Genomic DNA, 27,510 nt, shown 5'->3' with positions numbered 1-27,510 from the left:
CCAGGCCACACAAGCCATGGTCTGGGGGAGCTAGAAGGAAAACTCTCATGGCCCTGGTCCTAGTTGTTCTTCCCCCTCAAGGGTATTCCTAAAGGGAGTCACATTGAAAGGAAAGGAGAAAGAAGCCAAGGGCCTGCAGCTCGTGGGAAAGGGCATCTTGCCCTTGGCCTCTATTGTCCCAGGGCCCTAGGCTGGGAACCTAGGTGTCCGACCCGGACACCTGTTTGGGATGCATAGGAGAGCCAGGAGGGCCCATGACCTCCCATTGCCCAGACTCAGACTGGGCTGTCCCCTCAGGCCCCACCCCTGCGCCTCTACCTCACAGAGACCACAGCAGACAGGCCCCTGGCCAGGCTCCTGCCAGGCTGCTTCTCCCCTGTCCTCCGGCCCCACCCGCTGACCAGCTCCTTCAGGAGAAGGGAAAAGGGAGGGATCAGCCTGCTCCCCCAGGCCATATTTTTTTTGCGAGACTTGGCCAGGGGGTCATGCGGGCTCTGTGACAACTGCTGAGGTGGCCTTGGGTCACACTTCTCCCCAAAGGAGCACAGGAAGGCCTTTGCCGGGGCTGAGGCTGAGGCTGAGCGGTCTGTCCGTGCGGCCCTTCTAACCTATACTAATCCCTCTCCTTCCTCCTCTGTGGTGACCTCTCCCTCCTGTTCCACCTCCTCCACTGTGCCTCGCCAGTCCCGCTAAGCAGGGCGCTCCTTGGCCTCCCAGGCTGGGGGGCCTAACAGCACCAGAGCTGGTCCTTTGACTTGGTTCTTTTTTTTGTCTGCAAAGTGGTCATAGTAGCTTCAGACTTACCATGAACTGTTCCCAAATTAATGGCCGTCCTTGGCTATCGTGATCTCAAGCTCCCCGCCAGCTGAGGCTTCCTGCGCCCCAGCCTTCACAGTGCTCCCACACACACAGCTCAGAACCAGGCCTGAAGCGCCTCTGCAGACCCAGCAAGGACTCACTTAACAAAACACTGGATTGCACAACTAGGAACAGTGGCTTAGGGGCCTGCTGACTTTGCTCATTTGTCCCTTCCTTCCTGGAGGGACTTATACATGTGTGCCTATATGCCCACCCCCCCCAAAAAAAATTATGATTTTTTTCTTTAGCACTTTTTATGAGAGAAAGAGAAGAAAAATGTACTATGTAGATGAGCTTCGTGGCTTTAAAAAGGAAGCATTTACTCCATTCACCTCAAGCTAATGGATATCTCTCCCCCAAACCACAGCAGTAAAGTGCTTGACTGAAAGGATGATTGTTCTTGTTTTCAGGGAATAGAACAATTGAAAAAGGAAGAGAGAAGATGGGCTAAAAAAACAAAATGGATGAACATGAAAGCCGTTTTTGGCCACCCCTTTTCTCTAGGCTGGGCCAGCCCCTTTGCCACGCCAGACCAAGGGAAGGCAGACCCGTACCAGTATGTGGTCTGAAGGACCCCTGACCAGCATTGCCACTCAGACACAAACCACATCCCAGCACTACCATCCAATCCGTTCTCATGAACGTTTAAACTGAAAAAGCAAAACAACTACTCTAAAACATTTTTTTTAATGTCTCAAGTAAAATGGCTGAACATTGCAGAGAAAAAAAAAATGTCCCCATGTTTTATTTTTAAAAGATCATCCTTTCTATTTTTTTGGTGACCGAAGCTGCTTTTCTTTTTTCCTTTTTAAAATCACTTCTCTGATCTCTGGTTTCCTCTCTGCTGTCTGTCTGGCATGACTAATGTGGAGGGCGCTGTCTCCAGGCCATGCCCCCTTGTACTAACTGAGTCGTGACACTTGTGCGTGGATGGACCGGCCCGGACACCTGTTTGGGACGCATAGGAGAGCCAGGAGGGCCCATGACCTCCCACTGCCCAGGAGGCAGTGGCGAGCGCCCAGATGGGAGTTAAAACCTCACCGAAGATGGATGCTTACTCCTTGTGACCTGAGAGGGCCAGGATCAGGGATGGAGCCCTTAAAAGGGTCCTTGACACAGTGGCCTCATCCCCCATGTGAACACGATTCGCCTCCTATTTCACAAAATCAATTTCCTGCCTTGTAAGTTAGGGGCTCTGGGTGTGTAGGGGGTGGGGTGGGGGATGGAGATGAAAGGGGTCTTATTTGTATTCTGAATCACCAGTTATATTCCAACTCTGATTATTTGGAAGAATGTGAAGAAGTTTTTCCAGTTCAAAATGCCTTATACAATCAAAGGAAGAAGAAAATGACCCAGCTTCAGGCGAGCTACATTTCCCTCATTAACGGTTGCTTCTTCTCTGACCTCCCCACCTCCCTCCCTCTCCTAGCGAGGTGTCGGTTAAGCAGTGCTACTGCCAAGTGAAACAGCCTCAGCTCCACCGTCAACCCCTTCTTCCTCATTTTGTAAATCCCTGCAGTGGGTTTACTTTCTGACATTTTAGACCCATAAATGTGCACATACCCGTGTCTTGTCTGTATTTTAACCTGGGAGACCATTATCCTGCGTGGGCTGACCGTGATGCAAGGGCAACGTTACAGCCAAACATTTTAAAGTTGAGAGATGGCCATCCATCCACTGGAATCGGCAGACACACCTAAGCCTGTGGCGCTGAAACTGACTAGCTTTTCCATTTGCCTACTTGTGTGTTGAGTCTCATTTGAAGGAGGAAGGGCCTGAAGACAGTGGCGGGAGGTGAGGGGACAGGGAGTACGCATCAAATGCAGAGGTCGCAAATCCGAATACCATCTCAACGTGGATTTGTTTTTTTAAGCGATCACCACAAACCTTTTTTTATCTTTTGCTTGGGGTGGGTTTGGGGTGAGGTTTATTAAATCAGCCCTGGGTGAGGAGAGACTTCATCTAGCTATGTGATCTTTCAGAAAAGTAAGTGGAACATGCAGCCTCTTTTCAATTCTGTCAGTGCTTCCACATGGAAACAAAACGCAATAAAAGTTTTCCAAAACCTGTTCTGGCTGAGCTCCCGTCTCTCACAGTGTTACCCCTCAGGGAGAGCCGATTGTCCAGTCAACGTGAGTGTGCTGTGTTTGGGCATTTCTTTCATTGCTTTTGAAGGACATGTATGCATGCTTCCTCTCTTGAATGAGGTTTCTATTGTGTTGCCGCTAAAGGACGTTTACAGCCCCGCCTTGGACAAGGTGCCCCCACCGGGCCTCTCTCCTCTGGCTCTTTCTGCTGCCTGCGTCCCTTCTCTTATGCTTGTGGGCTCCCAGTTGCTACAGAAAAACTCATCAGGTCTGTGGAGTTTGCTTCTAGGGTTGGGCCTGGGAGAGAGACCCATTTTCTTCTGCCCAACCAGCAGAAGGCAAAGTCAAGCCAGAGGAAATCACTGGAAGCTTCCACACACACCCTGGGACATCGCTTTGAGGAGCTCTTCACCATGCCTCAGATGTTTAACCAAGGAACCCTGTGACCTTTCCTAAGGCAATTAACTTCGACCTGCCTCTGCTGTGCTATTTACGCCATGGTCAAGGCTGTGATCTGGGCTTTTTTTTTTAATGCTGCTTTTAAATCTACTTTATAGCATTTGTTTCCCATGTGCTTTCAGAAGAGAGAGTAGGACTCAGGGAATATTTTTAAGTATTCGGATGCCTCAAAATACCCCATCTTCAAGGGCATTTTTTTAAGTGACCCAAGTTGGTTCTTCCTCCCATGGAATTTCTAAGGAATACAGTAGATAGTGCTGAAGATGTATTGAATTTTTTTCAAATCCTAAAAATAGAAACTCATGATTTATACCTAAGCATACCATGTATATCTTTCCCAGAGGGAGAGTCTCCTTCTGACATCCTGTATGATTCTGTCTGGGTTTTTATGAGCCCTTTGGCTGAAAGAACGAATTTTCCCCAGTTCTCAAGCCAGAGTGAAATGCTATACTCAGAACATAGGAAGAGCTCAAAATTCTCTGTGTTCTTCCTGTTTCATCTTGTTGAGATGGAGAATGTTTTGCCAGGAGCACAATGACTAAGGAATGTGGCTGTCCTCTGCAGCATAGTGACAGGAAGAAACAGGCGTCCCTGAGCCCTCCTCAGTATTCCCAGACGTCTGATGAAGGAGGACACCTCTACACGAAGGCAGCCCTAGCCTTTTGCTTCAGCACAGGAATCCTGACAGCACTGAATGGTGTGTGCATGGGAAAATGAGACAGTAGTAGCCACAGTCTTTCAGAATGTGGGCTCTGAGGAGTGGAAAGGAAAAATAAAGAGGAAGGTGACTTGGCCAGTTGGATTAGGTGACTCCTTCCTGCCTGTCAACTTCCTGTTTGTGTTCGTAGCAACCAGACTGACCATGCAAAAGGCTTAGGAGCAAACAAATCTATGCATATTTGCATGGGCTTGGTGACGTCATGCACAAAGTGGATTCAGGTAGAAATGTATGTGCTACGTCTCCTTTTAATCATACCATCTCATCTTTGTAATACTTTTTCCTTGGAAGAACCCAAAGTGAGACATGTTGAGTTACCAGCTTTTAAAATCCAACTTCCTGGGGGCTCCCCTGGCGCAGTGGTTGAGAATCTGCCTGCCAATGCAGGGGACACGGGTTCGAGCCCTGGTCTGGGAAGATCCCACATGCCGCAGAGCAACTAGGCCCATGAGCCACAACTACTGAGCCTGCGCATCTGGAGCCTGTGCTCCACAAGAGAGGCCGCGACAGTGAGAGGCCCACACACCGCGATGAAGAGTGGCCCCCGCTCGCCGCAACTAGAGAAAGCCCTCACAAAGAAATGAAGACCCACCACAGTGATAAATAAAGAAATAGATAGATAGATAGATAGATAAATAAATAATCCACCTTCCTGATGAGGTAGGTTAAACAATGTTTAATAAACACTTAACGTGAGGTTGGCATCACACAGAAACCCCAGACTTTGAGAGGCTGGGCTGGGCTCTCCCAACTAGGCCAATGGGTTTTACGTTTTTCTCACTTGGAAACTTGTAGTGCATAAGCCTCCAGGGTGAGCCAGCCAGTAGAAGTGAGGGGTTCCAACCTTAAAGGGGACCTTAGTTGTCAAAGATACGTGAAGAGAAGAAGATTTTACTGGATTCCCTCTTGCGAATCTTCTTGCTGAGGATGTACTGAGGCAGTGCACCTCAAAGTGTGGTCCACAGACCAGCAACATCCTCATCACCTGGGGACTTATTAGAGATGCAGATTCTCAGGCTCCATTCCAGACCTGCTGAATCAGAAACTCTGAGGGGGTGGGGCAGCCGCGATCTGGATTTTCACAGCCCTCCCCGTTGATGGTGACGCATGTTCAAGTCTGAGGATCCACTTGGGGCTTGCAGGGGTTGCCCAAAGACCTGCTGATTAAGCGATCCTGTGTGCTGCGGGGCTCAGTGTGGTGCTGGGTGGGCTGTGCCCACTGTGAGCCCCTCTTCCCTCATAACCAGCGGCCTCCCCAGCCAATGAATGCTGAGAAGACAAGGAAAGTATTTGTTAGAAGGAGAGCCAAACTGTTAAGTCTGTCCAGCAATCTTTCTCCACATCTTATCTGGCCAACTGGTTTCTGGACCAAGGGGCCCTTTGGGTGAAGAACCATCCCAAAAGGAGATGAGACAGAGTGAAGCCAGGGTCCTCCCAGTGGGAGCAGTGGCCAGTGAGTGATTAGAGCCTGGCGCAGCCACGCACATGAATGTCCTGGCCTTTGGTTTCCATCTGTGGACCTCAACACCCATGTGGCTTTTTCTTGTATCTTTTAAATACATATCTGCCTGAGAATCGCCTAACAAAGGATAAAGGATTCACAGTGAAACAAAAACAAGCCACTGACGAGTCTACTCTCCCAAACCAAAGACTTCATTCCCCCACCCCGCTTTCTCAAGAAAAACTCATTAATGACTTGAGCCTCGTGATTACCCTAGCAAAACCGAGTGAGTCCCAGGGATCCCTCATCTGCGCACACGGGAGCTGATGACGCCGATCCAAGGAATTATGAAAAGTGTTGCAGAATAGTGTTTGCAAAAACCTTCGGGGGGAAGACAACGTGCTCTGACGTGGACATAAAGGATGCCCTGAATTTCTGCAGCTGAGGTCATGGGGTGATGGGGCCTTGGGCCCTGGCCTTGGTCTTTGGTTCAAATCCCTGCTCAGCTACTTCCTTCCTGTGTGACCTTAGGCAGTAATTTACTTAAGCCTCAGTTTTCTCGTCTGTAAAATCAGGGAGATAATCTAAATCACAAAATTGCTGTGAGGATTCAAAGAGAGAAATGAATGTAAGTGTTAGGATGGTGTCTGGCACATTGTATGGCTTTAGGGAATGTTAGCTCTGTTGAAGCTGTACTTTCAGACCATGTACACAACTGTTCATGATGTGTGAGATCACTGTATTGGTTTGCAACCGAATTTTTTTAAAGAAATAAAAAATAATGCATTGCACCTTGTAAAATACATATTGTTTCATGAAACTTCCGGGGGGAGTGGGGCGGGTGTGCGCGCGCGCGCTCACATGCAACGGAAGTGTATTTCCTATTGTGGGCTGCACTAAAAAGATGTGAAACCACTGATGAGAGAGTTGTCTGGCCACCTCTGGGGAGGACACATTTGCATAAGCTGCAGCACCTCCGACTTTCTATGTCTGAGATGCAGGGAGCAGGGGGACCTCCTGCTCTTGCTCCGTGGGCCTTAGCTGAGGCCTTACAGAGCATGTGCCTGGGTCTCTACCTGCTAGGGAGCCGCAGTCCTGGTACATTCATTCTGGGGCATTCGTGAGTTTGTTTATAGATCACAGCTCATGTGTCACCCAGGGAGACCAGGCCCAAAAGGCCCAAGTCACACACTCCCTGCAAGAGGTGCTGGTTTAGGCTGTTGCCCCCTTACCAGGGATCAACAATTCTTGTCTGCATGAGCCTAAAGTGGGTATCACTGCTGCCTCCGCAAACCTCCAGCTTGAAACTCTGCCTTCAGGACGCCTTTATATCCACACAGAACTCAAAATTGCATCCTGCCAGGAAAAAGAAACCCCACTGGCTCCTCCTGAACCTGAGGGTCCAGACCCTCAGCCTTGCTTAGGCATCAGATTCGTTTGGAATAGTTTCTCCTCTTCAAACCCAGAGCTGACACTCCTGGATGTTTACTTAACTGCTGAGGAGGTTCATCTGGTGGGCAGGCCAGGCTCCATCTGGAACATTTTTACGAGCTTGCTGAGGAGGTTGAGTAGAGACCAAGTGCTCTTCTGGGAACACACCACCACAGGGGAAAATCATCATCCTGTGGGCTCTCTTTTTTTTTTTAATTAAAAAAAATTTTTTATTGAAGTATGGTTGATGTACAATATTATATGTTACAATATATGATTGAAAAATTTTAAAGGTTATACTCTATTTATAATTATTATAAAATATTGGCTATATTCCCTGTGTTGTACAATATATCCTTGTAGCTTATTTTATACAGAACAGTTTGTACCTTTAATAACTTACTCCTATATCGCCCCTCATCTTTTCCCTCTCCCCACTGGTAACCACTAATTTGTTCTCTATATCTGTGAGTCTGCTTCTTTTTTGTTATATTTCCTGTTTTTTTGTATTTTTTAGATTCCACATAGAGGTGATATCATACAGTATTTGTCTTTCTCTGTCTGACTTATTTCACTTAGCATAATACCCATCCATGTTGTTGCAAATGGCCAAAGTTCTTTTTTATGGCTGAGTAATATTCCATTGTGTATATATACCACATCTTCTTTATCCATTCACCTGTTGACGTACATTTAGGTTGCTTCTATGTCTTGGCTATTGTAAATAGCGCTGCTTTGAACATTGCGGTAACTTTTTTTTTTTTTTTTTTTGCGGTACGCGGGCCTCTCACTGTTGTGGCCTCTCCCGTTGAGGAGCACAGGCTCCGGACACGCAGGCTCAGCGGCCATGGCTCACGGGCCCAGCCGCTCTGCGGCATGTGGGATCTTCCCGGACCGGGACACGAACCCGTGTCCCCTGCATCGGCAGGCGGACTCTCAACCACTGCGCCACCAGGGAAGCCCTGCGGTAACTTTTTGAATCAATGTTTTTGTTTCTTTCAGATATATATCCAGGAGTGGAATTGCTGGGTCATATGGTAGTTATATTTTTAGTTTTTTGAGAAACCTCCATACTGTTTTCCACAGTGGTTTCACCAATTTACATTCCCACCAACAGTGCACAAATGTTCCCTTTTCTCCACATCCTTGTTAACATTTGTTATTTGTATTGTTTTCGATGATAGCCAGTCTTACAGGTGATATGGTAGTTTTGATTTGCATTTCTCTGATGATTAGTGATGTTGAGCATCTTTTCACGTGCCTGTTGGTCATCTGCATGTCCTCTTTGGAGATCTGTTTATTCAGGTCTTCTGCCCATTTTTTAAGCAGCTTGTTTGTTTGTTTGTTGCTATTGAGTTGTATGAGCTGTTTATATATTTTGAATATTAACCCTTCATCGGTCATATAATTTGCAAATATTTTCTCCCATTCTGTAGATCGTCTTTGTTTTGTCGATGGATTTCCTTTGGCATGCAAAAGCGTTTAAGGTTAATTAGGTCTCACTTGTTTATTTTTGCTTTTATTTCCTTTGCTCTAGGAGACAGGGATTTGATAGGGATTCCGTTGAATCTGTAGATTGTCTGGGGTAGTGTGGTCATTTTAACAATATTAATTCTTCCAATATAAGAACATGATATATCTTTCCATCTGTGTTGTCCTGTGGGCTCTTTTGCTTCATTTCCCTCTGCAGCTTTTCTCTGCCTTTGAGTGAGGATTTGCAGTAGAATTGAAAATGCATTGGGCAGAGAGAACACACCAGTTCTCTTCCTGGTTCTGAGGCACAACCAGCAGGATGAGCTTCGGCCGCTGTCACAGCCTCTCAGAACCCGTCTTCCCCTATAATGAGCGTTAGTACTAACACCCGCCTCCTCTCAGGGTGGTTGTAAGGACCCACAGTCACGGCTTTGAGTGAGCTCAGTCAGTGCAGACCCAGCCAGTCTGTCATTTCTGGGTGTCCCCTCTGCAGCCTGGTCTGCCAAGTGGCCACATCCCAGCACCCCTGCAGTCATGGTTAGAACGCCTCTCTCAACAGGCTGCAAATGATCACCCAGGAAAGGAACCCAGAATCCCCAAAGCAAGTCACTCAGCTGGCCATTGCCGCTCCCGCTAAGGAGGGAGGCCTGGTGAGGGGCCGGACCGTGAATAGCACAGCATCCTGTGCCCCAGACCCACGTGAGGTTCCCTCAAGAGTTGTGTCAATAAGGTCCATTTTCTGAAACAGCTTTTCTGTTCTTATTATAAAAGTCACATCTGCTTCTTGGTGAAAACTTGGAACATGTGGGAAGTCTACAGAAATAAATCAAATCTAAAATCCCATCCCCAGGACTTCCCTGGTGGTGCAATGGTTAAGAACCTGCCTGCCAATGCAAGGGACACAGGTTCGAGCCCTGGTCCGGGAAGATCCCACATGCCGTGGAGCAACTAAGACCCTGCACCATAACTACTGAGCCTGCGCTCTAGAGCCTATGTGCCGCAACTGCTGAGCCCACGTGCTGCACCTACTGAAGCCCAGGCGCCTAGAGCCCGTGCTTCACAACAAGAGAAGCCACTGCAATGAGAAGCCCGCACGCTGCAATGAAGAGTAGCCCCCACTTGCTGCAACTAGAGAAAGCCCGTGCGCAGCAACAAAGACCCAACTCAGCTGTTTAATTAATTAATTAATTTTTAAAAAATAAAATAAAATCCCAAACCCCAGGTTCCACAATGATGTCAGATGCAACTTTGCTTTCTTCCCTTGTCACCACGTGGACAGGACTTTCCAGTGTATGTAAGACTGTATTGATGCCACTTCATTTTTAAATTTTATTGAAGTATAGTTGACTTACAACGATGTGTTAATTTATGCTGTTCAGCAAAGTGATTCAGTTATACATGTATATATATATTCTTTTTCACATTCTTTTCCATTGTGGTTTATCACAGGTTATTGAATATACTTCCCTGTGCTATACAATAGGACTTTGTTGTTTATCCATTCTATATATAATAGTTTGCATCTACTAATCCCAAACTCCCAATCCTTCCCTCTCCCACCTCCCCTCCCGCTTGTCAACCACAAGTCTGTTCTCTGTGTCTGTGAGTCTGTTTCTGTTTCTTAGATATGTTCATTTGTGTTATAGTTTAGTCTCCACATTTAAATGATACTATATGGTATTTGTCTAGGTCCATCCATGTAGCTGCAAATGGCATTATTTCATTCTTTTATATGGCTGAGTAATATTCCATTGTGTGTGTGTGTGTGTGTATCTCCCCACCACATCTTCTTTATCCATTCATCTGTCGATGGACATTTAGGTTGTTTCCATGTCTTGGCTATTGTAAATAGCGCTTCTTTGAATATAGGGGTGCATGTATCTTTTCAAATTATAATTTTGTCTGGGTATATGCCCAGGAGTGGTATTGCTGGATCATATGGCAACTCCATTTTTAGTTCTTTGAGGAACCTGCATACTGTTTTCCATAGCAGCCATTGGTATGTTTTCCATACCAATTTACATTCCCACCAGCAGTGTTAAGACGTTTCCCTTTTCTCCACACTCTCTCCAGCATTTATTATTTGTAGACTTTTTGATGATGGCCATTCTGACCAGTGTGAAGTGATACCTCACTGCAGTTTTTATTTTCATTTTTCTAATAATTAGCGATGATGAGCATCTTTTCATGTGCCTACTAGCCATCTATATGTCTTCTTTGGAGGAATGTCTATTTAGGCCTTCTGCCAATTTTTGGATTGAGTTATTTGTTTTTTGTTGTTGAGTTGTATGAGCTGTTTGTATATTTTGAAAATTAGGCCCTTGTCGTTGATGCCACTTTCAATAACTGCATAGTGCTGTGCTTTATAGAATAATTTACTTAGCCATCATTATAGGACATTTTGATTGTTTCCAACTTCTCATTATTAATCTGTGTTCAAGACTGTATTGCATAAATCGTGTCTCAGATTTTTCTTAGCTTTTTATTGAGAAATAATTTCAGACTTAACCAAAAAAAAAAAAATCAGTAAAAATAGTACAAAGAGCTCCCATATGCCTTTCAATCAGTCTTTCCAAATGTAAACATTTTATAAAACCATAACACAAATATAAAAACCTGGAAATTTACTGATACAATACCATTAACTAATCTATATACTTTATTCAGAGTTCTCCAGTTGTCCCACTAGTATCGTTCTCTGTTCCAGGATGCCACATTGCATCATTTGTCCTGTGTCTTTAGTTCCTCCTCAGTCTTTCTCTTTCAGGAACCTGATCCTCTTTCTAGTTGAGGTTAAATTCAACTAGATTGAATTTAAGCAACCATAAAAGCAACCATTTTAAAGTGTGTGGTTCGGTGGCATTTAGTACGTTCATAATATTGTACAACCACTACTTCTGTCTGGTTCCAAAACAATTTCATCAGACTTTGATCCCGTTGGAGATATTCTGTGGAATATCCTGACATCTGCATTTGTCTGATGTTTTCACATAATTAGATTGAGATTATGCCTTTGGGGCAGGAAAACCAGTGAAGTGATGTTCTGTCCTTCTTGGGGCACCGTATCGGAGGGCACGTGATGTTGATACATTTCATTATTGGTGATGTTAACTTCAATTGGTTAAAGTTATATCTGCGAAGTTTCCTTACTGTAAAGGTACTGTTTTACCCTCGGTAATTAGGAAGTATCTTATGAGGAGATACTTTGAGATCAGGTTCTTTAACCTACCATTTTTCCAAAAGCCAAGAAACTTAAACCTCTGAGATGGTGTGGGAAGAAAGAGTGGTGGAGAGGAACTGGCCCAGGTGTGGCCAGATCTCAGTCTGTACGTGTATCTCAGTTTCTCCTTCTGCACAACAGAAAGAATTATGCTCGTTATGTAAGGATCTTGTGTGGAAAAGAAGAGAAGACCTAGAACTAGGTACTCAGAGGTCATTCCGAGGTGGAAAGTGCTGTCAGTGAGCAGTACCTGTGCCTGGGAAGCCCACGACAAATCTCCTTGGCTTCCAGAAGAGATGGAGGAGGCAGAGCCCCAGTGGGGGTAAAGCCTCTGCAGAGGGTGTGGTGGGCCTGGAGAGCTGGCCTGGCTGTGCCTTTAACTCCTTTGGCTTCTCCCCCTTCCCAACACCCTCTTCTGTGGCCTGGTGCAGCCGACACCCAGAGGCAGGTGAGTGGGCAGCTCAGGAGAGGCCACAGGGCATGTCTACTGCATGTGCAGTTTCGACGCCAGCCTTTGCCCCCTCGCAGCGGCCCCATGCACCCTCCAGCTGCCCGCTGCATGTTGGCACTCGCTGTGCACACCTCTGCTTCCTCACCTCACGCTTCGTGTGTCTCCTGCTCTCCCCCTTAACCGCATCATCCTCCTTCGTGCTGGGTTTGCTGCGCCTGCTGTAGGGGGAGTGGCCCAGGATACTTGGGGAGGGGTTGTCTTTCTGGGTGGTCTCCGGACAGGTGGCCCAGCTCATGCCTGCAGAGGCCTGAGATGTTACTCCTTGGCCCTTAGCCACTGGGCAGCCTGGTCACTGCGCAGCAGCTGGCCGGGCACCCTTGCTCCTGTGGAAGGAAAGGAGGGCAGTTGGTGGGAAACATAGGCCCTGCTTGCTGTGCTGCTCCGAGCCCCTCCCCACCCTCTGGGAGCCCCTGGCTCTGGGCCTTGGTGCTCTGCTGTGCCGGGACCTGGGGTGTGTTAGATGGCGCACGGCTGTCCCACGCTGACCCTCTTTATCCCATTGTCCCTCCAGGGCATTGAGCGCCTCAAACGAAAGCACCAGCCCAGGGAACGCACAAGCAGCTGGAAGTCAGTCAAAGAGACCTTTGGTGGGGACTTTTCCCTGAACTGGTTCAACCCCTTCTCCGGACTGCGTCATCCAAAGCCTCTCAGTGACAGTGACTGGGTGCGACAGGTGGCATCGCTGTCAGACACTGAGAACACAGAAACAACAGAGGAGCACTCAGAGCAGAGGAAGGACGAGGACTCTGTGGAGGTGATAGATGAATGATACTGTGGGGAGAGGGCCAGGCGCCAGGCAGCCGCATCATCCTACGTGCCGGCGTCGTCGCCACAGGGCTCCTGCGCACCACTCGCTCCCCTGCACCCGCTGCTCCCTTCACACCACCCCCTCGGCCTTGCCGTCCTCTGACCCCTCCTCCCTCTCCCCACGTTGGACCAGGTCGGGGATGGGGGTGGACTAGGGGTGACAGAGGAAGATGAGAAACTTGCTCTGAGCTCATCTGCCCATGAGGGATTGTCAGGAACCATTCTCCGAGGCTGGGCGCCCTTCACAGCCTGTGCACCCTCACCCAGCAGAGGAAGCTCTGAATAGGGCAGCCTGGGGGCAGAAAAGAACTGGCCTCTGTCCTTTCTTGGGAGGTCTGTCTTCTCTTGAGAAGGTTGGGGCCCAGGCTCCTGGCTTTTGAGAACTAAGGCTGTGTGGTTGTGATGGAAGAACAGAGCAGGGCTGGCCTTGGGAACCTGGGGTGGGACACTGGCATCAGGAGAGATGGACCTGGAAAGGCTGAAAGGATTCTGGTCACTCCCCCGAAAGGGCTTCCCCCTGGTGCCTGCCTAAACTAGCAGAAAGACATGGCGGCCTCAGCTACCTTCAGGGCTCAGGCTTGGTTTGGGAGAAGACTCCAACAGCAGGCTATACACACACACACACGGGACATGCCGAGGTTGGAAGCAAGCCTGAGTTATGACAGTAACACCCAAACTTAGCTCCCGTTCTATAGATACTAGAATCCCTGAGTCAGCTCGGAGGTGTCCTGCCTTGTGGCTAAAAATCGGTCCATTCCCACTGGCGGGTCGGGAGGAAGAACCTGTTTAGAGCTACCAGAACTCTGACCTCCCCTATGAGAACTGCATTTAACTGTCCGTCCTGGAGGGAGTCTAACCACCCACATGGGCAGAACTGACCAGAAATCTGGCCTGAATGTTTTAGGCCAGTTCTCCCAAGACAGTGCCCATCGTGTCTCTCTGAAAGGATGGGTGGTGGCAAGGGCCTGCAGACTGAAACAGCCCCCCGCCACACACACACACACACCCTACCAGAGAGGGCATCTCTGTTGGGTCCCTGTGCTGCGGCCCACAGCTCTGCTTCCAGGCCAGCCCTATGGGGCCACCAGCACTGGTGAGATGAGGTGGTGGGCAAGGCAGACGTGGGGCACCCCTTGGGATGTCCTCTTTATCCCAAAGGTCAGGAAGGGGCACCCTTGTTTAACACCCTTCTTTTCCTGGGTCTGGTCCAAGTCAGGACCCCTCTGGCTGGCCTGCCCCCTCTGCACCCCGAGGTGGAGGCCCACAGGGTCACAAAGGCAGCTTTATTCCTGGGGATCAGGGAGTGAATGGGAGGTACAGAGGGATGGATCTTACCTCCTTGGCCATGAGAGAAAGGAACTGAAGCAACAGGATCAGCAAATTCACAGACCACATCTAGGGCCACATCCAAGATGGTTCCCAAGGGAAGGCCTTCCTGAAAAGGGGACCTGGGGTCCAGCAGCATGTCTGGGGAGCACAGGGCTGGCTGTCCTCACCGCGTGTGAGCTGGGAGTGCTCAGCAGGGTAAGGGCCTGGGATGGGCCTGCCTGGTATGAGGGGTAGGGGTGCTCTCCGATCACTCCCAACGCTGCCTGGAGGTTCAGGTGTTAGAGTGAGAGTGAAATGTCTGGATGGGACCAGGTGAGGAGGCTGTGGCTTCCTTGGAGAAGGTTCAGGGGCTGTATGGAGGGAGCAGGTATGCAGGCTCCCTCACCAGGAGAGGTGGGGCCGTTCACCATCTTCTTCCCTCCCTCCCTCATCCCCCCACCCCCGCATTGGCCCCCTTGAAGGTTCCTGATTTTAACTTACCAACACCATCAGTCATCAAGTAGGAGGGACCACTGGGCCATCTGCCGCCACCAAGGGTTTGGGGCTGCTTCCACATGGAAGACTGGACATGGCTACTACACTACAGGTGCCTCGAAGGCTCACCAACCATGGGGAAGCGTAGGGGCTGTGAAGTTGGGTTTTACGTGCCATAGTTTCAAGTTGCCTGAAGTTGTCGAAAGTCAAAGGTGAACAGACAGCACTTGGCCCTCAGTCCTGCTTCTGGTTTGGCAGGCAGGCCCAGGCCCAGGCCCGGTGTGTGCAGAGATCCGAGGGAAAAGCCCCGTCTACCTGCTCTTCCTGGGGTAGGACCCCCTCAGGGAAGGAAGAGGGGTGGGATTTCAGGCAGGAGGAGGAGTGAGGAGAGAATATATTTCCAGCAGGCCCAGCCCAGTTCTGGCAGAAGACTCTACTTGGCTGGTGCTTCCAGGGCTGATGAACTCTGGGGCTGAAGAGGTGGTCCCTCCTCACGGGGCAAGTGGGCAGCAGCTTCTGATAGCCTGTGTCTCCAGGGAGGGACTCTGTGGCTGTGGACGCCTTTGGTTCTGACTGCAGGTAGTGGTGGCCCTGCTCTTTGAGGCCACGACTCAAGGCAGGGAGGTGAGGTTCTGTGGCCCAGGCTGGGCGTTTCTAGCTGTCAACAGGCTACCCTGTGATTCCACATGACCCGGCCTAGTGGGTCCTGCTGCCTGTGATTTGTGTTGGCCTTTGAACACTAACTTTCACCCAGCTGGCTCTTGAATCTGCCCTCATGTGAGTAATCAAATCTAATCATCTGAAATCTAATGAGTAATAAAATCTAATTATCTGAAAGCTAATCCCAAAGCAGGAAATGCTGAAACGCTCAACCAAGGCTTAGAGCCAGTCAGAGCTGCTGCCTCTTTCCAAGGCATCAGGCAAAGGCTAGTTGTCACGAGAACAGTCTTCTCAGCATGAACCTCTTTCACCTGATTGGAACTAAACTTGATAAATTTCTCAAGTCCAGCTATTGTTGGGATGCCTTTTATTTGGAATCTAACGGTCTCACCTGGCTTCACCGTCCTGGAAAATTCAGACACACAGACATGCCTCCAGCTGAGGATGTTGCAGGAGAGGGGAAGTAAGCTGTGTGAGAAACCAGGAGTCCCAACCTCAGCTCAGCCTCTTTGAAGGGTCCTGGCCATTGCTGGACACAGCACGTAGGCATCCATGCTGGGTGCTGTGAGAAGCACCTAGGGAGCTTTTGATGAATACTGATGATTAAACCCATGCTGGAGAGTCAGATGCAGCCTGTCAGGGTTGGAACATGGCACCGGGGCGGGGCAGGGGTGCCAGTAGCATCTCAGCTGTTGGCAGCACTGTTTATAAACTGACAAGCTAAGGACAAGTTTAACCTCTGACTTGCTGTGTCTGATCCACACAGTGATTTTTACAACTTAAATTAATTGCCGCATTTTAAGACCCAGGAGCTTTACATTGTAGAAGAACACACACACTCCTCTAGCTTATTCTGAAAGGTCAGAAGATCCAGAAGTGCGGGGCCCACGTTCCTGCACAGTCTGTTAGATGAGCTGAGTGGCAGCACCCACTCCTGTTTACCACGGTCCTTCCTGTTCCTGTTTGTCCACAACACCCCACTGTCCCCATTGTTACTGTTTGAGTCTGTGCCCCCTGGGTCTATAGGCTTCCTCTTCACTCACCATCACCCTGGGGGAAGACAAAGGGCCAGAAACAAGCATGACCTCTGGAGCCAGACAGACTTGGGTCCTCTTAGGCACTCAGACCATTCTCTGTCCATTTTCCTCTTGCTGTTTGGCCCATTTGACTTTCACGGATGTGCCATGCGGTGAACAGGTATTATTATCCCCATTTTATAGATGAGGAAACTGAGGTTCAGTTTCTGAGGCTAGCTAAAGGCCAGTCCCCTGGCTAGTTAGAATAAACTGGCCCCGGTATGGCACTTACCTGATCTGGGACACAGCTCTGATGCTTTAGATGACTCCACCACCTCTTTGGGCCTCACTATTCTCCGATGTAAAGCAAGGTGGTTAAACCAGCTTCCAGGGGCTCTTCCAGCTCTGACATTTCACAAACCCTCCTAGGAATCCTGCCCGCATTTACAGATGTTCTTGCTCCATGGGTATTAGCAACAGTTGTTTCATATGAAATCCAAGAGGAACATCTGTTTTATGATGGATCACAGAAAACGTATCATCTAGCCTCTCGCTACTAAAATGTGCTCTGGGGGCCACACTACTGGCAACACTGGTATCACCTGGGAGCCCTGTTAGAGACAGATTCTGAGCCTCCAACCCCACCTGCTGAATCAGAATACACATTTTAACAATATTCCCCCAGTTAATTTGTCTGTATCTTAAGGTCTAAGGAAAACAGTAGTTTACTGGTTTTTCCTTGGAATATTCAGACACCCTATAAGAAACAGACCATCAGAAACCTTCGTTCAGGAACAAAGCATTAGAGTTTGGTCAAGTCCTTTGCTAGATCTATCAGCGTATCAAAGTCAATAGTTTCCATATAGTCCAGCAAGCAAGTACAAAATATAATGAAAAATATTTCATTCACAAAAGCTATAAATACATCTTGCAAGTAATCCAACTAGGAATGTGCAAATTGTGTATGAACAATAAAACTTTTCTAAATGTAACAAAGAAGACCTGAATAAATGGAACAGTATCCCACATGCCTAGATGGGAAGACTCAGCGTAGTCACTTGGCATGACTCTCCCCCCGATAACTTGGTAAATTCAATGCAGTGCCAATCTCAATCCCAACAGCTTTTAAAAGTTCTATGGACAAGAAAAACAGTGGTGAGGAGCATTTGCCTACTACGTATCAATATGTACTATAGAACTACAATACTTTAGATGGTATGACATTGCAGTAGGAGAAGATAAATAAGCAAATTAAAGAGTCCAGAGACCCAGATGTATGAAAGCAGCATTTCAAAACACTAGGAAATGATAGATTATTTGAGAAAGTTGGAGCTCTATCTACATCACTCCACACGCTAAAAAATTAAATTCCAGGTGCCTAATAGTATAAAGCCAAAAGTTTTAGAAAAAGCATAGAAAACACATTCTTGGGGTGACATGAAACCCAGTATCCCTAAAGGAAGGAATTAACAAATTTGGCTACATTAAAATGGCAAAGTTCTAGTGGTGAAAGGCATTTAGAGGTTAAAAAAAGACAAATGATTTGCAGCAATAACACTTTTCTGTATAAAGACTACACGCAATACGAACAACTTAATGACTCAAAATAGGTAAAGGATATGAACAAGCAATTCACAGGAGATAGTTAACTAACATAAAAATATTCAGCCTCACAAATAGAAATGCAAATTAAAACAACAGTGAAATTATTCAACCATTTATATCGGCAAAAATCAAAAAGATCTGTCGGTGGAGAATAAATCAATGCAATCTCTTCCCAAAGCAATTTGGCATTAGCAAAATGTATCTATATTTTGACCCTATATCCCCCTACTGTGAATTCACATCTCAGAAATACCTGCACACATGAGCAAAGATCTATGTCCTGGAGAGATTTTCTGCACTGTTTGTAAGAACAGCTTAAGTGGACTCACCCTTGGTCAATGGTCTGCAGCAGGGAGACGCCCAGGCTTTCCACAGAGGACTTGGTGTCTGTCAAAGGGATGTGCGGGGCATTTTAGAAGATGTAAGTGCCGATAAGTGGCTGGCCAATTCTGCCTGTGTCAGGCAGCTGTGGTGGGGCGGGGATGAGAAGAGGGGGAGAAGGTGTGTGAGTCAGGTACATGTTTTCATGGTAAGTTAAAGCAGAGAAATAGAACCAAAATGATGCGTTATATCAAGCCAGGAAAATTGTGTGTGTGTGTGTGTGTCTGTCTGTCTGTCTGTCTGAAGGCTTTAGGGGAGAATCTGTTCCATGCCTTTCTTTAGCTTCTGGTGTTGCCAGCAATCATGTATATGTATAAATAACCTGACATCCTGAGCTTTGTCAGACTCTCTTTTAAGGATCTCAAGATATGTCATCCCATGCCAACCAGAGTTCAAGCCTGACCTGTATCTTGGCCTCTTTTCAGCCCTAAGCAGGATCCCTCTTCACCAAACTAAGGACCGTCCTGCACCACCCAGCCCCATCTGCAGCCTGTGGTTCTGAGATGCCCCATCTAGCAAGACAGACGGTTGCAAGGAGCTTCCCCAGAAAGGCCCTTTAAACAAGGAACATTTGTGAGGGAGGATTCCCATAGATGCCCTTCCCGAGCTCCAGGGTTAATACACAGGCTCCCGCCCACCACACCAGGGCTCCCTTCCATACCCTTGGATATCATACCTCCTCACAGACAAGACCCCAAATCCCAAAAGGGGCCTGTCAGTCAAGTTGCCTCACAGAGCAGCCCAGAGAAAGAAGCAGAACTGAAGCTAAGCTCTGTTCTTCCCTCAGAGTGCCCCTACCTCTAATCTGGCCAGAGCACCTGACACTGGTGTAACCACTTCCCCCACCTGGCCCTGGATGAGCCCTCTTCCTCGGACCCACACCTCAGGCCTGGTGCCCCTCCTCCACCCAGGGATCCCCTGGGCTTACATCATGTTTTGCATTTTTCAGGCTTCACCTCATTTGTAACATTCATCCGAATATCTAGCTCTTCCGAAACAGTTCCCACTCCCCACCAACACCCTGTGGTTTCTCCGTGCCTTTGGCAACGCAGATATATTAGCTAAAACGTCTTAATTCCTGAAATACCGTCAGAGCCACTTAAAAGGCAGGCCAGCCAGGCAAAGCGAGAGCGCCTGTTAAAAGGCGCCTCAGGGCTTCCCCGGTGGCGCAGTGGTTGAGAATTTGCCTGCTAATGCAGGGGACACGGGTTCGAGCCCTGGTCTGGGAGGATCCCACATGCCGCGGAGCAACTAGGCCCGTGAGCCACAACTACTGAGCCTGTGCGTCTGGAGCCTGTGCTCCGCAACAAGAGAGGCCGCCGTAGTGAAGAGGCCCGTGCGCCGCGATGAAGAGTGGCCCCCGCTTGCCGCAACTAGGGAAAGCCCTCGCACAGAAACAAAGACCCGACACAGCCAAAAATAAATATAAAAATAAATGAATAAAAATAAAAGATTACCAAAAAAAAAAAAGGCACCTCAAACATCCCTGGAACCATGACTGCCTGGAGAGAGGTGCGTTTTCCCAGACTTCTCTCAGGAGGTGGAAGAAATACTCTGCTAAGCCACTTGGGTGAGGGTGGCAAGTGGGATGTGCAGGGCATTTTAGAAGATGTAAGTGCCGATAAGTGGCTGGCCAATTCTGCCAGTGGTAATGAAAGCGGTAATGAAAGACCGCTTTCATTACCGCTTTCATTAGCGGTAGTGAAAGACCGCTAACTGCCTTCCAGGAGGGTGGGCCCCTGTAACTTTTGCATCTTTAGAATTTTGTACAATGTGCAAGTAATTACTTATTCCAAAAATTAAAATGTTAAGAATTTAGTTGACCAAAAATGTAAAAAAAAAAAAACTGTTTGATCCATCACTTCTCCAGAAATAATTATTTGGAAAAGCAAGGTGTCATTTTTCTTAGGAATACAATTGATCTAAAGAATAAGCCAACCAGGGGTCCCTCCAGGATTCTTAGGGCCCCACCCGCAAGCCAAGGCCGAACTCCAGCCAGGAGACCCTTCTGCCTGCAGGTGGCTAACCTCTACAGGGAGCTCAGGGTACTGGAAAGATGCAAACTCCTGAGAGGCGGTCGTTTCCTTGGACTCTAGAATTCCTGCAATTATGAAACTTTTGATGATTGGTTCATCATCAAACATAGGCTGCCCATGTAGGTATTGGAGTCCAAGGGCAGAGTCTCTTCAGGTGCTGCCAAAGAGCTAGAGAGGAGGAGTGTGGTCATTTATTATAGTCCCCCCCAAATGAGTGATCATCAAGCACAGAATTAGATGAAATCTAGATGGATGGAACTGGGTTTATTTGGGTAAGTCTCTTCCTGTCTTTGGAAAACAAGAAGTTGGGCTCAAGGTGGAATAATAATTGGCTGCGTTCTCCAGGCTCCCATCCTGAGTCCATGGAGACATCACAGTTGTTTTGGAGGCTTTCCGCCCATTCTCAACTGCCCTGGGTACCCACAACCCATTGATTAGATTAGGCACTTGAGATAAAATCTTTGCCATCATAAAAGAAGACTTCTAATGACACTTCCAGCACCCCTAATTTCTGAGTCTGTGATAGACCCCAGGCTCCTGGACTAGTAGTCTATTTGGCCCCCATTTTCTCTGTGCCTAGATTCCTTGTAACTACCAGGTGGTAGGTACTTAATAAATGTTTGTTTGTGTTTACTCATATGCACAAGTTTGTTAGTGTATGGAAATAGTCCACAGAGAAGAGGGGCATCTCAGATAGTGGGGACTCTGATCCCTCTTCTTGCCCATGGTTCCAGTACCTTGACCTTGCCTCTGCGTGGTCTTATGAAGGATGCCCAGGCTGGTGGCGTTTTTGCTCGTGTATGTCTGCAGTTCAAGGGAGCCCGAGATGTGACAGTCTTTGGGGTAGCTGTCTGTCTTTCTTTTGAGAGTGATGGTGAACTTGATAGGGTTTCCCAGCAGCACAGGATCTGCCTGGACACACATCTAAAGAAGGTCCTCTTTTTGGGGTAGTTTGTACTCGCTCTCATAACGGCGGAAGGAGAAGGCATGGTCCATGACCTCCCTCTCCTCAGGGGAGCCTGAATGAGACCCAGAAGCAGTTTCCTTAGAGGGCTCCTCCACGGGCCCAATGTCCCAATGCACCCGGAAGCAGAAGCAGCCTACCCACCAGCCTGGACTCCAGGGACATTCCAGGGGCCCAAGGGCTATGAATTCACAGATAGGTGTTCAAATCACCATGCCTGAAAAATAGCACATTCTGACGTCAGTCAGTGGGAATGGCCGAATAAAGACCTCTGAAAATTCACTCCTCCATAAAAGCAATGAGAACATTGGCAAAAATGGTCAAAATCAACTTTTTCAGAACGCTTGAAATTAACCAAAGGCTTGCAACTATCTGAGGAGCATTTATTCTCTGTAACAATAGAGTGTTTTATGTTTTTTTTAACTTGCTGATTCCCATCCCTTTCTCCCCAGCTCCACAGTAGCCTTAAAATCCAACAGCACCACAACCATAGTGAAAACCAGCAGCCTCATCACCTCTGAAGGGAGAAGAAGGGGTTGGATCTCCAAATATCCACCACAGGGAACTCATTCTGGCAATCCCCTGGAAACCCCAACCCATGGGGTTTATCTTTGAGCTGATTCAGAGCTCACTCCTTATAATTTTTTAAAAAAAAAAAAAAAAAAAAAAAAGGCATTGTTTGTCATTGAAGTTGCCTAAGGCAACAGTAACAGCTGAGGGAAAAAGCTCACCAAAAAACTTAAAAGGAAAAGCTGAATAACATCCATAGGGGCTTTGAAAAGCTCAGACAGATTCCTGGGAATCTAGAAAGCCACATGCATGTGTAGGGCTGTGCACATGCCCAGGAAAGACCTAGAAGGCCATAAGCTGTTACCTCTGACTGACCCTGAGTCCCTGCACAGGCAGGAAGTGAAGGGTAAGGCAGAGTTGAAAACTGCCTGCCAGAGCACTAAATGTGTACCCCAAATTTACACAGAGCTACTTGGCAAAAGCTAGGAGACTTACCAATCCAAGACGTTTATGGAAATTCCTGTCCAGTCATTAGCTGACCACTGAGCAGAGACTTCAGCGGCCACGTACAACAAAGAATACAGACTTGGCAGAACTCTGTCAAGAAAGTTACCAAACAAACAGCAACAGCAAACAAACAAAACACACATTGGGGGGCGGGGGGCAAGGGGCACGTGGATAGCAGAGACCTCAGAAAAGAAAGTAGCAGATGGGGAAAGCAGAGGCAGAGGTCTGGAGTGGGGAAGCCATTTAAGGGAAGAGGGAGCAGCACAGTTGGGGTGTAAAGTCAGGAAAGGAACTGGAGGCTGACTCTGCAGGGGCTGGAAGGCCAGGTGAGGAACTGCTATTTCATTTGGGGAGCACTGGGAAGCACTGAAGGTCATAGCAAGTTGAATCGGCTGGTCAGATAATACAAAAATCTCAATGAGGACATTTTTAAAAAGAGGTGCAAGGCCTGCTTGCCTCTCCCCAGGCCTGAAAGCCCTACTTAAAGAAAGACTGACACAAAACCAACAAGAATACACTCTGATGGGCAGAGACATGTCAGATGGAATCTCAGTCATGCTAGAGATGGCTCGCCTGTCTCATTCAGGTAGGTGTCTACCGTGAGGCTATTTTCAGTGTCACGGGCTGAATCATAGGCGGTCATGCTGCGTGCTGGGATGCCCAATGCTTTCAGCTCCGAGATGACACCAGTCAGGGGTGATCAGCCCCACCCTTGGTACTTCTCCCTTTGGCCCCTGGTTTCCCGAGGGGGGATGGTCAGTGCCCACCCCCAGCGGAACAAGGTGTTGGCAGCCTAGCCCAGCCTGGCCACACAGCCCCCAGTGCGGCCCCACAGAGCATCTCAGAACATGGGGAGGGTGCAGTTGGACCAGGACAAAGGGCCAAGGAGCGTACCAGCCAGCTGACCTGAGGCACATGCTGACCTCTCTGTGCCTCAGTTTCCTCCTCTGTAAAATGGTAATCATTAGAACCTCTACCTTTAGGGTTGTTCTGCAGATGACATGTTTATGTTTTCCTCCTGTCCCAACTAGTGGCCCCGGCCTGTCAGTGCCTCCTGGACCCACGCATCCACAGAGCAATGGGTGGCAGGGAGGGATGGGGAGTGATGCTGGGCTCCAAAGATGTTCATGCTTTCAAAAATCCTAATGGGCGGTGTTATATTTCCTACGGAACAAAGCGAATTCCTCTTCCCAGGTGTGGTAGGCAGCTTCTAAGAGGGCCCCCAGTAATGCCCTCCTCCTCCCTGCAGAAGCCCCTCTCCCAGAATGTGGACTGGACCCAGTGACTCACTTCTAGACAACAGAGCACGGCAAAGTGATGGGATGTCACTTCTGAGACGAGGTTACAAAGAGGCTGCAGCTTCCATCCTAGGGTCGCCCTCTCTCGCTTACTGGCTCTGACAGTAGTCAGCTACCTGGTGTGAGCAGCCCTGTGGAGGGGCCCACATGGTGAGGAACTGATGTCCCTGCCCTGAGACTGCCAGCAGCCAGGTGTGAGTGCCTGCGCCCAACCCAGTCGAGAGCCCCAAGAGGCCTGCAGTCTTTGAAGGACCCTGAGCTAGAGCACCGTGCCTGGATTCCTGACCCGCAGACACTGCAAGATAATAAGTATTTGTTGTGTTACGGCCCTACATTTGGGGGTAACGTGTTACATGGCAGCAGATAACCAACGCGCCAACTGCTCATCCAGTTCCCCTGCCCAGGGTGGGAGTGCTAGTCAGGCAGCCCTGACCAGAAGCCCTGCCTTGTGGCCACAGATTCACAGTAGCGCCTGCAGGCCCACAGACAGCAACATATTTCTAGGGGTGAAGGAGCAACAGTAACCAGGGACCCAGGAGGGGAAAAGTTGTCAGGCCTACTGCGGAGGCCTCCAGAGTCAGCTTGGGTCCTGAGGTTCCCTCACATGCGATGGAATCTTTTCTAACCTAACCTCGGAAGTGACTGCCGCAACACCTGGGAGGTCTGAGTGCTCAAGCTTGGGTCACAGGCTAAAGAGGCCCAGAGGTCGGGAGGGAGCACTGCCCTGGGAGTCAGTGTTGCTGACTCAACTACCACCTTGCTGTGCAACCTTGGGCCGCCTGCCCCATGTCTCTGGGCTGGTGTCCTCAAAATAAGCAGTGGCTTAGCCCACTGCTTCCCAAACTCCAACACATAAGAATCACCTGGGAATAGGTACACACGTGTCAGGCATAATACATAATACATACTTGTTACACGTTACTGAGTCCTCATATTAACCCAAGGATGAGCCGACAGAAACCCAGAGAAGCTCAGAGCCTCGCCCGGGGTCACACAGCTTGGAAAGAGGGTGCAAGTCCACCCGCACCCCTGAGAACTAGAGCAAGACCAGTACAAGCTTCGCCTGCCAGCAGCCCAGTCCCCTTTCCTCTCCTTCCTCACACTCCAGCCCACCACCCTGTGCTGGAGAACTCGGCCTGGTGGTAAAGGGGCAGAAGCAGGCATATCCTTCCATGGGCACCGTGTGCTCTGTGCCTGGGCCCCTGAGGGCCAGCGAGAGGGCCCCATGGGTACAATACCAGTCACTTACTTGGAACTACCAGGCAGGCCAGGAGGGAGTGGTAGCCCCGACCACGGAGGGGGCATCCCCCTGGGTCAGGTACACAGTCACAGCCACCCCACCAAGGCGGCATTTAAGACTCACCTAGAGATGAACACAGCTGCCCACCACCCAGATGGCAAGAGCAGCCCCATGGCTCCTGTCTCTCTCTCCGAGCCTTGGAGAGTGTTCCAGGGGTGCTTGCCAGGTTGTCCCGAGGTCTGTGACCCAAATGATTTGCGCAATAAACCCCAGGCGTTATTTGTGTTTCTCCCTCTCATTCTCTCCCACACAGACCTAAGATGAAAAGTGGATTGACTTAATTTCAGATTCCACACAGTGATCAACTTTACAAAACCACCAGTTGTTACACATGGGTGTAGAATCAAAGAAGACTATCCACCATTATCTGAAAAGGCTATGGAGATATGCCTGCCTTTTCCACCTCCGTATCTGGGGGAAGTCAGATTTTCTTCCTATATTGCAACTAAAACAATGCCCCTGGACAGATTGAATACAGAAGCAGGTAGGAAAATCCAGCTGATTTCTATTAAGCCAGACATTAAAGAGATTTAGAACAATGTAAAACAATGCCACTCCCCTGACATATTTTAGGCTTCCAAAAATAGTTATTTTTCACAAAAATGTGTTTATTTATGTTAATGTGTTGAATTTATTATTCTTTTAGAATCAGTTAAATAAATATATTTTAAACTTCCCAGTTTAAATTTCTGAAATGGTAAATATTTGCAGAAGTGTCGTGGGACTTCGCTGGTGGCACAGTTGTTAAGAATCCACCTGCCAATGCAGTGGACATGGGTTTGAGTCCTGGTCCTGGAAGATCCCACATTGCTGCGGAGCAACTAAGCCCGTGCGCCACAACTACTGAGCCTGTGCTCTAGACACCATGAGCCACAACTACTGAAGCCTGCGCACCTAGAGCCCATGCTCTGCAACGAGAAGCCACTGCAATGAGAAGCCCGTGCACTGCAACGAAGAGTAGCCCCGCAACGCACCGCAACTAGAGAAAGCCCAAGTGCAACAACGAAGACCCCACACAGCCAAAAAAAAGTAAAATAAAATTCCCTTAAAAAAAAGAAGTCATAAACACAAGTGATTTGGGGTCTCAATAGTTTGTAAGAGTGTAAAAGGGACCTGAGACCAAACCATTTGAGAACAGCTGCTCTGGGCAAGGTGGACAGGGGTGACAGCCATCCTACTGGCAGGACTGAGGGGTTTCCTGGGACACAGGACTCTCAGTCCTAAACCCAGGAAAGTCCCAAAGGAACTGGAATAATTTGCTTACCCAACTGGAGCCCAGCTTGCAGGCAGGAAGAGTGAATTCCATGTAAATTCCATGTGAATACCATTTGCAGATGGGGAAGCTGAGGCTTGGAGAGGTCAAGCCGTGGGGTCAGCCTCCAAGCTGCAGGGCTGGGGTTCTGCACTCAAAATAGACTTCAGCAGATGTAGATCTCTTGATAGCTTTGATTAGTCAATCAGGCCTAGCACTGAGGTATAGTTTAAAGAGCTTACAGTCCAGCTGGGTGGGGGGGACCTAATAACTGCTGAGCAATTGGTAAACAGTATAAGACAGCATCAAATTTGGGGCAAAATTACTCTACAGGCTTCTGTATTATCAGAATTTTTTATACTGAGATTCAGTGTATGTATTCTTTGTAATATTATTTATGATTTATTATTATTTGGATTAAAAAACTTATGAAGGACTCTCAGAGCTGCTATAGTTCAAACAAGTGGGATCCCTGTAAGAGCTGGGGATCCTGGTCCCCACAGGACCAGGTGCTCATGTTCTGGTCTGAGAAGTGGTATCAGCCGGCGGGGGAGGGGGGGGAGCGGTTGTTGGGTACTGGGGGTCAGACAGTAAACACGGAACACACGAACACTTTCAGGAATGACTAGTGCTATGAAGAAAAGACAGCAGGTGGATGTGAGAGCAGCAGGCTCCTTTGGCTGGGAAGCCAGGAAAAATCTCCCTGAAGAGGAGGCTTCTGATCTGAGACCTGTGTGACCAACAGCAGTGACCAAGCCTTGGCTTCACAGCCAGAGATCTTCCTGGAGGAGGAAAGGCTGGAACTAGGGGTCATGTCCATCCCTATGTGTCCTTGATGGGCAAGATGAGGGGATGTCTCTAGGAATCAAGGGGCCCCCCTGCCACTGCTTTCCCCAGAGCAGGCTTTAGGAGAGAAAGGGCAGGGCACCGAACGGCACGTTCATGCAGGGGAGATGGAGGCCATGACTAGGCCTCCCACACCTACCAGAGCACACAGGGTCCTGGACCCTGGCGTGGAGTGCTTCAGCTCCATGGTCTCCAGGAGGCTTTGGCTTGACAGACAAATGCAGCAGTTGTTTTGGGAAATGAAGAAAGAGGCCATTAACAAGTGTTTGTTCCATGTCAGAAACTTAACACATACCCCCTAATTTTTTTTTTTTTTTTTTTTTTTTT

The 27,510-nt window shown here is 48.4% G+C and overlaps 2 protein-coding genes across 4 annotated transcripts in view; one reads left to right on the top strand and one right to left on the bottom strand.

The window, feature by feature from the left end:
• Positions 1-15,816, top strand: part of ZDHHC3 (zDHHC palmitoyltransferase 3) — a 56,022-nt gene extending 40,206 nt beyond the window's left edge. For 2 of the 3 annotated variants that reach the window (XM_024765280.1, XM_024765282.1), the window contains one exon: positions 12,710-15,816. In XM_024765280.1, the coding sequence (XP_024621048.1) occupies positions 12,710-12,967 (258 nt within the window). In that variant the 3' untranslated portion in view covers positions 12,968-15,816. Of the gene's footprint in view, positions 1-1,268; positions 2,928-12,709 lie in introns of those variants that run through there. The other variant, XM_024765281.1, reaches the window with a different exon arrangement.
• The window catches only part of TGM4 (transglutaminase 4), a 17,380-nt gene continuing 5,471 nt past the window's right edge, over positions 15,602-27,510 (bottom strand). The window contains 7 exon segments of the mRNA XM_024765303.1: positions 15,602-15,873; positions 18,419-18,646; positions 20,442-20,613; positions 20,616-20,663; positions 21,244-21,525; positions 22,996-23,055; positions 23,058-23,187. Coding sequence (XP_024621071.1) covers positions 15,636-15,873; positions 18,419-18,646; positions 20,442-20,613; positions 20,616-20,663; positions 21,244-21,525; positions 22,996-23,055; positions 23,058-23,187 — 1,158 coding nt within the window. The 3' untranslated portion in view covers positions 15,602-15,635.

This window comes from Neophocaena asiaeorientalis, unplaced genomic scaffold (assembly GCF_003031525.2).
Source record: "Neophocaena asiaeorientalis asiaeorientalis breed wild unplaced genomic scaffold, Neophocaena_asiaeorientalis_V1.1 scaffold409, whole genome shotgun sequence".
Classification (NCBI taxonomy): Eukaryota; Metazoa; Chordata; class Mammalia; order Artiodactyla; family Phocoenidae; genus Neophocaena; species Neophocaena asiaeorientalis.
Note: the sequence above shows the minus strand (reverse complement) of the source record. Positions and strands in the feature narration are given on the sequence as shown.